Raw genomic sequence first — 13268 nt, forward strand, 5'->3', positions numbered from 1 at the left:
ATAGATTTTGTTCTATGCTATTTATATTCAGTACCCTTAAAAATCAGAAAGAATAAAATAATATAAATAGGACTTCATGGTTAGAATGCATTTAATTTTTTATTGAGTATTACAATGTTTTAGCTCTAATGTTGTTAACTCTAAACTTTGATACTGTAGTACTGGAAAAAACTCTTTGAGATTCTCCCCCTACATTTTCCTTTCTGTAAAGTGGAAGTAGTCTCTATTATCCCCATCTAAAGGAGATTTCTGAAGATTAATCAGTTTGCAATAATCAGTAACTGGTTATTATTGCCTTAGGATAAGAACTGAAACAAGGAATTCTTCACAGTCAGCTCCAGAGTGTTGCGTTAAATGGTCTGTACCTGAGTGTTTGCTGGTCCATGTCTGGTGCCAATAAGTTGTCCATCTCGTAATCCGTATCCTGTCTTATTTAGCCTTTAACTGTAATTTTTATAATATATATAAAGACTCAGAAAAGGTGCACAGAAAGGGTTAGGTTTTTATTCTTGGTCTTTTCTTCTGTAACAGTAAGTGTTGTGACATACCAGGTCAGTGAGTTGAATCAAAATCCATTCCAGAGGCATTAAAAACTAATTTTCCAAATGTACATATTCATAGTTTATATAAGAGCACATTCACTTTTGGGGGAAAAAGTCAAAAATAGCCATCCCAATCCTCCCTTCCCAAAAGCTGTGCGAGAAGAACATTAGTAAGCCTGAAAGATGAAGCAGTCTGCCTTTGGGCAGTGTTAGGAAGAGGACTGTCTGCCCTAACTTTGATCAGACCCTGTAGCGGGCAATTACTGCAATACGCACTTCTTTTCTTCATTTTTTGTGGACGGGTGTTGTGGAGGGACGGGATGTTTCACCAGAGGGTTTCAGGGATATCTGCTGACAGCAGAGGAATGGTGAACCTCAGCGGCTTCGGGTCCCGTGCCAGACGCTGGCAGGGCGTTTTGCTTTACTTGGCACAAACCCTTTTGTCTGGTCACTCCAAGCTTGACCCGTCTCCTCTCCTCCGGGATGGGATGCTCTTACTCGCATCCAGCCAAGCCCTGCGGCCGTCCCAGTCAACCCCACCACCCAGGGATATAGGCACCATTTCCTTCCCACCCTCCTCTTCATCTCATAGTCCTCCCAGTTGCATCTGAGGTGACATTAGGTGACCTAATGGCTTGCTTAGGATTTAAAAGACCTAATTTCCTTAATTCGCAGACTCATCCCGCATGACCCCTTGGAGCCCTGGTCTCTTTTGCTGATGATGTCCCAGCCTTCCCAGCCAGGACATGCTATCAGTTTCCTCTCTCAGACAGCGCCAGACCCAATCTCTGCATTTTGTCTGCCTCTGGAGGGCTTTTTTCCAGCCAGTGTTATTCTTCTCCTCCCAAATTTGGCTCTTTTTCCTTCTTCAAGGTCAGCTGATGTCCTCCTCAGTTCTGCCCAGTCCCAGAGGAAGGGCGGCAGTGGGAAGCAGGAGGAGGACTTTGGGGGGTTAGAGGTGAGCTCGTCATGTCCAGTTTAACAAGCCTGGAGTAGGGCCACCTGTGCTCGGAGGATGAGAGATTTTGGCTATACAAATTCAGGCCGTGGACCCTCAGTGCCAGCGAACGGTACCGGGCATGTTTGTTTTACTAGGACAGCCAGCCAGTTCTGGGGTAGGTGTCCTGGAAGTCTGTTCAAGGAACAGACACTGGAAAGTGCTATTTTTAGTAAAATTTTACTTAAACTTTTTCTATCCGAAGTGAACTTTTTTTTTCTCCCCCCAAACCACTGAAAGGCTTAATTTCAGTCAGACCTAACTGTAGTTAGTTCTACTTAATGTATTTATTTTAGTAAAGAAAAGTGCGTTGAAACTGAGATGCAATCTCAATTGAGAGATCAGAAGAACAAAATGAACTTAAACTTCAGCTTGAAGGACAGCAAACAGAAGAAGAAGGTTCATTTAGGAAAATGAATCCTTCTGGTGGAAATTAAGATGAACAGAGACAAGTAGAGAGAGATAGAGAGAAACCCAGTTGCGGTGTATGGATAAGATATTAGATGTGAGTTTCAAGCATGGCACCTCCACCACCACCACCACTCCTGATGTATTTATCAGATAGCAGTAGAATTGTTGAAGTAGTTCATGGGTATCTTCATACCTCAGATGACATGTGAGCAAGACTGGGTAATGAGGAATAACTGAAAAGAATTAACTGCCCAGTCTTTTATGCCTTTTTCACGCCCGCTGTATTTACCAGCTGCACGGAGTCCTCTTGCAGTATCCGGCACTGCTTGCCCAAGGAGGAATAACTTGGGAGTGCTGAGCTCCAAGGCTGGTGAGGACATGGCTGAGTTTTGCCTGGAGCTGGGCAACAGCTTGCAGGTGGTTAAAAGGTATAAATAATAGTTTCATCCATTATTTGTTATAGTCTTTTTTTGCTAATACATTTATGAATATTCTGTGATGATGTGCAGAGTTAGAAAATATTTACCAAATCTTTGCATCAAAATTTTAACTTGTGGATCTTCAGCAAACTGTTGGTTGCAAATTATTCTTCAGGCTTTCATTGTTTTTCAGGGCAAGTTGGTTTGTGTGGAGACGTTGAATGCTTCCACGTTAGGTGAAAATAAATCTTAGAATATAATTTGAATATTTTCAACTAGAAATGTAAATGCTACTGAGTAGTTTTTTAAAAAAATTACTTTCACTAAGCCTTGCTAGTTTGGTGGACCTCTCTATCAGCAAACCTGCTTGGTAGGTACTTGCAGAAAGTTCCTGATGTATTCCATCTTAGGCTAAGTAACTAGACTAGATTGACAAAACCAAATTAATTTAAAAATCCCAGTGTACGTCTAGTACAATTTTTCTTATTATTTTCTAATGTAAACATCAAGGACTCAAGTTTATTAACTCAAGTAATCTCATTTAACTCATAATACTCTTCGATGCATAGTTTTTGGATAAACTAAATGGAAAGATTCTGATTTAAAATTGGACTAGAGAAAATAAAGAACTAAGTGGAGACCTTACCACTCTCTACAACTACCTGAAAAGAGGTTGTAGCGAGGTCAATATCAGTCTCTTCTCCCAAGTAACAAGCCATAGGACAAGAGGAAATGGCCTCAAGTTGCACCAGGGGAGGTTTAGACTGGATATTAGGAAAAATTCTTCACCAAAAGGGTTGTCAAACATTTGAAGAGGCTGCCCAGGGAAGTGGTTGAGTCACCATCCATGGAGGTATTTAAAAGACGTTTGGATGAGGTGCTTAGGGACATGGTATAGTGGTGGTCTTGGTAGTGTTAGGTTTACGGTTGGACTCGATGATCTTAAAGGTCTTTTCCAACCTCAATGATTCTGTGATTCTGTGAAATTAAAAAGGGGAAGAATTACCCCAAAACCATGAGGGAAAAACTTATGAGGAGAGCTGCTAAGTGGATATGTGAAATTCTTGTTGTCTGGGATTTTATAAACTAACATTTTTTTAAATCCCAAGAATAATTCTGAATTGGGGGCAATAAGATATTTTTTCATAGTATTTTACCTCCCCTTTAACAATTATTTAGGGCTCTGCCATTTGCTCAGAAATTATTCTCAAATCTAAAGTGGATTAGTACAAGGAATACAAATATATTATCAGTATTCTTTATATGCTTAAGTAAGTAATATTGCAAGCAACATTTTACAATACTGTTGTTCCACACTTTTGTTAGAGTTGTTTCTCTTGAAGAGTTGTGTCATAACAATAGGCATAAATTAGTTTCTTTCAACAGATTCTTCCTTTGATAGAGCATTCTAGTAACACTGCTCAAATATAAATAATACATCTATGCTGAACAGCTAGTTTTCTGAATGTGTTAATGATTTAGGGATTGAGGGGGTAGGTTTTGTTGCTTTTCAAAAAAATCACGGCAGGCCCACGTAGATTTTGAGATACTGAGAATTTGGCCTCATGTTCAAGGAATGTCTTATTTATACATTTAATGTACCAGATAGTACAGGGGCTGGTTAGTTTATTGGGCTGTAGAAGTCTGTAATCACTTGTTCTCCTTCTGTGCCGTTGGAGAAACCCTTTGGTAAGTGTGTCAGTTTTGGGACAGGAGAGTTAAATAACCTTAATGCTTTCTCTGTCTTTGCAAATGTATTATTTAAAAATAAGTCATTTCACACTAGATGTATTTGCATTCACTGTTAAACATGTTTAAAAACTAATGCTGTTTGCATAGGGATCTCCTTTCATTTTGAAGTACATTTCCCCAGTCCTAGTTTGAGCTGTTACTAAAGGTTGCAGCACATGGTACTTTTTAATTATTGAGTAGTTGTGGAATAACACCCTAGTGTGACGGTTCAGGAGAAGTTAAAAGATAATTTTGACAGCCTTGGAGCTTGAATTTTGCTTGTCTATGTATGAATGGTTGGTTAGAATTTGGTCTCCCCAGCTCTTAGTTAATTCTGTTTTATTTTGGGGCATCTTCTGTAGGTTCTACACATTTAGCAACACTTTGCTAACAAAGGCCACCTGTGCCTCATAGCATGTGCTGAGTTTCTTTTGCCTCCTGAGACTCACAAAGAGAATAGAGATTTTATTTTTAGGCCTTGAGGGTTGGAAACATCCACTTAGAAATCAAACATCGACGTGTTATGCAGAGATAATCATACATTAAGTGAATCATGAGTACTTTAAAGTGGGTGTCTCTCCTGTTTAATCGGTTCCAATTTGTTTAAATGCATTTTCATCGAACCTCTTTTTATTTTAATAATTCCTGGACTCTACACTCTGTCTTTCTTGGTGCCAATTGGTGCTTTTTAGGAAAGCTTCAATGGGAGTTGTTGTAAGAGGGTCTTACTCAGCCTTACCTGGGAGTGCCGTCTCTCATGGATCTCTCCTCTTCCTTGGAACACAAATTTAACCTTGACCCTGAACAACCGTTTCTAGAAAACTGACAGTAAGCCACTTTTTAATTTATGCTTCCAGAAAAAAAGGAGGAAGATCCAGCTGCCTTGCATTTTGCTTTCTTTTTCAGTGTGACCTCCTGCATTTGTCCGATGAATCTGAGCTGAGCAGTTCTGTCAGCCTGGGAAAGCCTGCAGCAGCAGCCCCAAGCAAAAAGGCACAAAAATGCCTGTTCGCTTGGTGCTTTTGCATTTGGAAACAAATTTTTCAGTATTTTGCTCAGTTCTAATTCTCAGCTATCTACATGTTCGCCCTTCTGATTTTATATAGCCGTCTGTTACCACTGTACTGGTGTACCCCTCATGTACAGATTAATAATGATAGCCGCACCTCAGAGTGAGCATAGTTGAGTCTTGGATGTCTCTTCTTTTCAGGGGGATACCAGAGTGTTTCAACTGGAGGTAGTTTAGTTCATTTTTTTGCGGGTTGTATTACTTCTCCCTTTCCTTAAGAGTATTTTGTTCGCTCTGGTTGAAGTGGCGAGTTTTGGGCAGAAGCGTGCTGAGTATTGTGAATGTAACTTCTCATGACGGGAAGGTGTTTTCAAAAACATCTCTTCCTGTAATTTTAAAGAGAGTTCACTCCTAGATTAGCAAGATAAACCAAAAAAGACTCTGACTAAAGGGCTGGGTACTTGGACCATAACTTAGAGGGCTCTTTGAAGTGCCCAAGCTGCTACTTGCCCAAGCCAGCCCTGTGCCAACCTTTCATACTGTGCAAGTGCCCAGTCGGGGCATGACAGGACAAAACCGATACAGGCAGATATGCTTCATGGTAAGCACCTGCAGGATTGCATTTTTGAGGGGATGAGCTTTCTACCCTTATCTACAGAACAGATTAAGAAAGTATTCCGTTTTAATTATAAAAACTAAATTGTGTACCAAAGATGAACACACCATATCCTAAACCCAATCCACCTGCACGCCTGTCTAATGGCATTAGAGTTGTAAACACATCTTTGTGCTATGCAGAAGCAAAATTACTTCTGCTAGAACAAGTGCTTTTTGTCATTTCGAACCTAGAGTGTGTTTCTTTTAGTGTGAAGTGTTAGAAAATCTGTAACCTGCAGAATATTCCTGGTTATTTAGATTTCACCCTCCAAGCATGATGATCAGAGCCGAAAGCTGCTCTAGCTGGGTGCACTTTTGCACTGCCTGCCCAGAAGACTGCATGCCTGCACCGCCGAGCCTCGGCAGTGGTATGGCAGTGGCAACGACATAGTTAAAATTGTGGGTAGCTTTTCAAAACGAGTATGATTTTTCTCATCTCACTCTCCTTTAACTCTGACAAAACAAAATCATCCTGCCTGAAATTTCTCCTGCCAGAGCAGAACGAGGTGGGGCAGCACAGTGACAACCAAGAAGGGGATTTGTGTGATTTGACTGAAGAGTTAAACGTTTAGCAATTTATTTTTTAACTTCCTGTCCTCAAAGCCAGCTTATTTTATAAATGCTAAATTTAGTCTGTTCGGTTTCCGTCATCAAGGACAGCTTTTTTGGTATGCTTTCTTACAAATTGTTTGACCTTGGGAGATTGCTGCCAGAAAGGAAGAACACTTTAAATGACAACTGATTGTTGCAGGTTTGTAAACTCTGTTGTGCGGGAGCAATAAAACTCTACAAAGGCATAAAGACTCACTGAAGCTTAGTACCCTGTGAAGTTGATGAACTGCAAGGCATCAGGATGAGCTGCTTGAAAACAAAATGATCTTTGCTTTTTCACTGGTTTTAACATCAGCTGTATGGAAACTGAGCTCTTCATGGCTTGGTTGTGGAAGGGAGACAATGCTGGTACACAGAGAGGATTGCTACGAGTAGATTAAGAGAGTGGAAAGGGGCTGTTGCAAAATTCACCCCAAAGTAAGTTAAGAGGAGGTGGAGTTCAGAGGGCTGGAAAGAAGATGAAATAGAACTGTGCAGGGAAGGGAGGCCATCCAGCAGAGAAGATCAGCCATAACTTCACCATGCTTCGCTCAGGGTCTTGTGGCTGGTTGTGTGGCTGGCTGGTTGTTTTTCCATAATGGTCGGGGAAACAGGCAGTAAGAAATGCTTTTTTACACAGCCAAAAAAAGCTTTGTGAATAGGGAAATCACGTGTTATGTTCCTGGCGGCGTTTTTTAATGGCAAGCTAATGAAATGGAGCACTACAGAGAATACTGGTGTACAGCTTTAAAGGGCAGGCACAAAAAGCATGAGCCAAGAGCACTGACTAGTAGAGACTGCAGCTTTATTAGAAAGCCTTTTCTAGCAGGGAGCCATCCTAACCTGCCTTCCAGTTCTGTTTCAGCCTGGATTTGAGTGGATGGTGAACAGCATAAGGGTGTGACGGCGGCGTTGCAGAGAGAGGCATTGCTGAGATTTGCCTCTGAGCCCCAGCTGAAGGCAGGGCTGAAGCTGTCCCTCTCGTGTGTAGCAGAGGGCAGGAGCAGTGAGATGAGGGAAGCCACGTGGAGCTGTACGCCCTCATGTTGTACTCCTGTGGTCTGGGCTGGCATCCAAGGCAGCCCACTGGGTTACAGGGACCTCAGGCTGAACCCTTTCTAACCCACCAAACGTTCTGGAAGCTGCCAAACTTTCAACAGAGTTTAGACCCCTAAAACCAAAATGAAGTTTGCAGAATCAACACGGACACTTTTGGGAGCCAGACGGGGAAAACCTGTTTCAGATACCCAAACTACCAATCAGCTGAGCCCACACCACCCAAAGAAGCCCATTTTACTAGATGAGGGTGGAAAGGCAGGAATAGAGAGACAGGAGAAAAAACATGCAACCATTTCTTTTTTGTCCAATTGACTTTATGAGCTGACAGAATGGCTGAAGGTATATCTCTGAATATCCCAGCCATAGTGTTGTGATCCTCTCAATTAGAAAAGATGTGGTTCCGTTAAATAGAACTAACAGCAACACTCATCATCTCGGGAAATGAACAGTTAATTCTTGGTTAATAACATTCCGGGGAGATGCTAAGAAATAGCGTGCTGAGAATGCAGCCATCCCTTCTAGCTTCGTTGCTACTCTTCATCACATAGTTCCTAATTCTGGAATAGTCATCATCATTGGGAAAGGTTTGCATATACCATCCATTTTCAGAAAATAATGATAATTTAATCTTCAAAGTTTTGATTCAAATACAGTTTAAATAGAGCTTTGGCAGCTTAGATAAAACCTGAGATCATGGAGGAACATCTATACCACTCATAGGTGTAAGGGAGTGTGATTTGTTGGGGTAGATCTCTCTGTTCACCACCACCAGAACAAAATATAACACTTGTTTACAATTTTTATCTTAAGTACGGGATGTACAAGCCTGTTTTGATAAGGATCCTGCTGTCTTTTGTAATGTCGACTGACATCAGTAACAGCCTGAATTTACCAAAGAAAGGGCATTCTTAGTCTTAGAGTTTTGGCAAGGAAAGGAGGTCATTGAACGGCATACCAGTTTTCATCCTGTTTGGAGAAATTCATGAAGGGATTGTAAAGGTTTCGAGTTTAGTTTCACTACTGAAGACTGAAATAATAATATCAACTGTATTACCATAGTACATAGAGACTGCATGGCCCCTCCAGCAGCTCTGGACAAGAAGAGGGTACCTATTGTAAGATAGATGCAATATAAGGAAAGTAGGGTACAAAAGTAAATGCAGAAGAGCTATTAAAAGAGAAAGTGATTTGTAGGATAGACTGCAGTTACATTATACTTTTTTCCTTTTTTTTTTATTCCCAAAAGGCTAGGTGTAATTACTATAGTAAACCAAAGGCCTGTTCTTAGCACAATCTAGAAAAATCTGTAAATTGTGACCTTTGCTTTGTCTCAAAGACAATTGACTCTATCCGTGGAAGAAGTACTTTGTGTGGCATCAGCTACATGAGGCTTTGGGGTTCTTCCTTACTCTTCCTGTAAGGGACCTGATGCTACTTCCTGCAAAGGCAAGTGGGACTTTGGGGCAGACTGCGCTCGGTTTGGTGATGGACTGCTTTCGAGGTCCATGTGGATCCCTTGTGCCCAGTCTCAGAAGTATCCCAGAAGTCAGAAGACTCCTGGGAGCGGTCTAACATGGATACACTGGGTACATCAAGTCCCCAGTGCCCTCAGAGCACTCCAGGGTGCTCAGGAGAGCAACGGAGGACAGCAAAACAGCAGGGTGATCCATCCTTCAGCTCGCAGAGTAACAAGTTGTGCTGCTGAGGCAGGCGGCATTGGGTCATCCTGCCTCTGGCACCCAGGGGAAGCCTGGAGGTACATCAACATGTAGGATTTCCTCCGTGGCACATTTATCTGCCCTGTGGATGGAGCTGGCGACACGTACTGCTTCTAGATGACCCTTGCCCAGCCATGTGCGCAAGGGGATCCCTCTTCTCCCTTGTACGTGAGCTGATCCCATTTATCCCCCTTCTCTCAAACATTTAAGATAGAAGATGTTGCCTTTGGCCTTATGAAGATTTGGGTATAGCCTGTGCAGGGTGTCCCTCTTTGCCTTGCCTTCACTCTACCAACCAGTCTGTTTAGTTCAGCAGAACCAGTCTGTTTGCCCATTGCATATGTAAGACTTGTCAAGATTTGACAAATGAACTACTTGAGCCATGTATGTTTATGGTTTTGTCTTTATCATGGCACATATGGTATGCCTCATGCAGAATCTCATTAGTAGCAACACCCTGGATAAGGTGTTTCAGAGGAAGTGACCAGGAATCATCACTGGGCAATTACAAGCGGTTTTGCCTTCTTGAGGAAGAGGTTTTTGTAACCTTGTCACTCGTAGCTGGTTATGCGCTTTGAAAAGTGACCTGTTCCTCACTGTGTGTTCTTTTTTAGCCGGAGAACTTCCCACTGTCTTTATAAAGAGATTTTTTTTTCTTTTGTTATTAGTATTACAGCAGAACAGCAGGGTCCAGGGGCTGGATGAATTGGGGTCCCTTTGTTTTAAGTTGATTTGTGTATGAATAGAGGAAAAGACTCACTGTTCCAGAGATGTTCTTGCTTTCAAATGGGGGAAAATGTCAGACTCAAGAACCAGTCTAAATCAGCTGAATAGATGGGATCTACTAGAAGAACTCACCTTTTAGCATGCCAGGGATAATATCCACTTAGGCTGTTATTATTAGAATTTTTAATATTACTGTTTCTATTTTCCTTTTGCAATAGAAATCCATTCTGTGATGAAATTTGGCTCTGACTCAAAACCAGGAGGGTTCTCCATGAAAATATTTAACATAGTTGATTATAAAAATCCCAAAGCGAATTCACAGCTTGCTTGATTGTTAGCTTATTTAGAGTAGATGAATGAAAATATTTGTGGCTTAAATTTTTCTGATTTAATATTTTTAGATACTTAGTAAATACTATAATCTACAGATCGAGAGAATGCATTTAGAGCTGCTTAGGTACCATAAAAAGATTGCTTGTTAGATCTGTATATGGAATAATTGCTTTGGGTCAAGTGAGGTTTGAAGTAGCTTGGCAAATGTTTTTTATTGAGGTTGGTTTTCCATACTACAGCACATAACGGCGTGTGTGTGCCTGTAGAGAAGCTCTGCTGCAGTGCAGTGCCATGGAGGTGCTTAGCTGAGGAGCTGAGAGCTGTGCTTTGTCTTACTACCAGGTTATCGATGGGCATTTCCTTCCTTGCTCTGCCTATTGAAAATTACTTGAAAAAACATTTTTAAAGAGTAGTTATTAATGATGTACTGTCAAAAAGGAAAGATATATCAAATGAGCTTCTCCAGGGATCTGTCTTCACCCTAGCATTATTCAAAAATTCTATTAACCTCTTTGATGATAGAAATAAGGAATAAAACTATAAAAATAGCAGATGGCACCAATCTAGAATAAATTTAGACCAACCAGCTTTGAAAGAGTTGGTCTAAAGCACAAAATTATTTTGCAAAGTCAGAAAAATTGTTCTTAATTAGTATGGAAAAATAAAATAAAATTGTAACAATGGGGAAGGCTATCTGATGTGCTAATTCAGAGTAACGAATCGTTGTAGCCATTGCTGCCTGTAACAGGACAGCCATACAAACGTCGGGCTCTGTACTGACCTGTGAGTTCATTATCAGTAACCGTGCAGAATGCAAAAAGTCAAACATTGAACTGAAGGACTGTGTTTAGCGTAAGGCACTGCCTTCTGAAAAGTGTTGTGGACAAAACTACAAATATCGCTGCAAAGAGCGAACAAGAGTGCTAAGGCTTATTCTTTTAAAGGTGACTTATGACAGAAAGAAGAAGCAAGGTCTGCCTCGTCTAGGAGAAGGTAGACAAGTAGGGGGAAATTACAGTTTTCAAGCATGCAGAAAGTGCTTTGAAAAATGGTGATGACCAGTTTTTCTTCATGTCTGTTGGAGATGACACAAGAGACTAACACTTTAGCTTGAAGTGAGATGTTGGGAAGAAATGTCCTGTGAATATAAATAGTGGCTACCTGTGGAGATACTAAAATTTTTGTCACTGATGACTTTGTGTAGTGCAAAGAAACAGGGTGATTTTGTACAGTTAATCCTGCCACCTTCTAAGAAGTGGGAGTAGAATTTTTTTTAGTATTGTGTTCAAACTGAACATGTCTGTGCTTTCTAGCATGATTTGTCCTTTAAAATTATGAGCTGACACGAGAAAAGGAAACAAATCCTGTGGCTTTCATGACCAAGTTGTGTGATGTGCGTTAGCAATTGGGTGTGCAAGTCATCTTTAGCCACATATGTAACTATGTCCCTTTGTCCTTCCTCAACAGTCTCCAAACGTCCACAACTACCCAGATATGGAAGCTGTACCCTTGTTACTAAACAACATGAAGGCAGACCCCGTGGAGGATTCATTATCTACAGACCATTTCCAAACACAGACTGAACCAGTGGACTTGTCAATAAACAAAGCCAGGTCGTCCCCTACAGCAGCTTCATCTTCACCAGTTTCCATGACAGCATCAGCCTCCTCCCCTTCTTCTACTTCTACTTCTTCTTCTTCTAGTCGGCCAGCTTCATCACCCACAGTAATAACATCGGTATCATCAGCGGCATCTGTACCGTCAGTATTAACTCCAGGTCCTCTTGTGGCCTCTGCGTCTGGCGTTGGAGGCCAGCAGTTTTTGCACATTATCCATCCAGTACCACCTTCAAGCCCCATGAACTTGCAGTCCAACAAAATGAGTCACGTGCACCGTATCCCCGTGGTGGTACAGTCGGTACCTGTTGTCTATACAGCTGTGAGGTCACCTGGGAATATGAACAACACTATAGTAGTACCACTGTTGGAGGATGGGAGAAGCCACGTCAAAGGTAAGGTGGAACCAGTTTTGTGCATCTGTGGCATCTCTAAAACTGCTCTTGTATGAGGAAAAATGTAGCAAAGTTATAATACTGTTAGCTTACAAACTTACAGGGCGGTTTGCTGAAAAGACACGTGACTTACACTATCAGGAGGAACCTTTAAGAGTCTTATCCCAGATGCTCTTTAAAATAAAGAAGTATTTTTAAAATGATTGAGGTCAGCAGTGGTGTTAAATGCTCAGACAACCTGTGGCAAATTTTGTCCTGAGAGGAATAAATCCTCCCCAGGAGCTGAAGAAAAAGGACAATGGAATAATGACAATATATAAAACATCATAGATGAACATGGAAAACTCACTAGGTGATACAGATCTGGCAAAGGAAAGAATGTCAGAGAGGTTGTTTCCATACAAAGAGAAAGCAATCGTTGGGCTGTAGGAATGTGAGGAGGAAAGGCTTTTGGACCAAAGAGCAGTAGCAGATGCAGAGAGGTAGGTTTTATTAAGCTCAAGGAGTGGCAGTGCAATACTTTGAATGAGGTTTCTTCTTCCAGATTAAACAGCAGAAGGGAAGGAAGCCACATGGACTGTGTGTGTTGGGAATGAGTTTTGCAGACACAGGACCTGAGAGGCACACGGAGGTGTGAAGGGAGGAAGAAAGCACATGCCAGAAGGACAGATACACTCTTGGAGAGGTGTCCAAAGAACACAGAAAGGGGAGCTGGAGAGCAGGGGAAAATGAGAACATAACAGTTACTGAGGGAGCAAAAACTTGTTAGAGATGGTGACATGATGGGTGGAGGAAGAAAAGAGAAAACAGATGTGCCCAGATACTTTGAAAAGCATAGCTTTATAAAGAAGGCATTAGTGACAGAGATGGGAACATGAGGAAAGGAATGAGGGAGACTCTATTTCAAGGTTCATTGCGTGTGAGTGAATAAAATATGGCTAATTCTCCCCTGAAATGAGGTATTGCTTGAGTCGGAAAGGGAGGGTACTGACAGATAACCTCACTTTAGGGCTTATGAGACTACAGGGCATTTAGTAATACATCTTATAACATCTCTTGTGTAC

General features: G+C 41.4%; 1 protein-coding gene across 23 annotated transcripts in view; it reads left to right on the forward strand.

The window, feature by feature from the left end:
• The window catches only part of KLF12 (KLF transcription factor 12), a 258752-nt gene that overhangs the window by 143188 nt on the left and 102296 nt on the right, over positions 1–13268 (forward strand). For 15 of the 23 annotated variants that reach the window (XM_072850068.1, XM_072850073.1, XM_072850064.1 and 12 more), the window contains 2 exons: positions 5007–5093; positions 11661–12204. In XM_072850068.1, the coding sequence (XP_072706169.1) occupies positions 5007–5093; positions 11661–12204 (631 nt within the window). The remainder of the gene's footprint in view (positions 1–5006; positions 5094–11660; positions 12205–13268) is intronic. The other 8 variants (XM_072850084.1, XM_072850078.1, XM_072850083.1 and 5 more) reach the window with 1 other exon arrangement.

This window comes from Ciconia boyciana, chromosome 1 (assembly GCF_034638445.1).
Source record: "Ciconia boyciana chromosome 1, ASM3463844v1, whole genome shotgun sequence".
Classification (NCBI taxonomy): Eukaryota; Metazoa; Chordata; class Aves; order Ciconiiformes; family Ciconiidae; genus Ciconia; species Ciconia boyciana.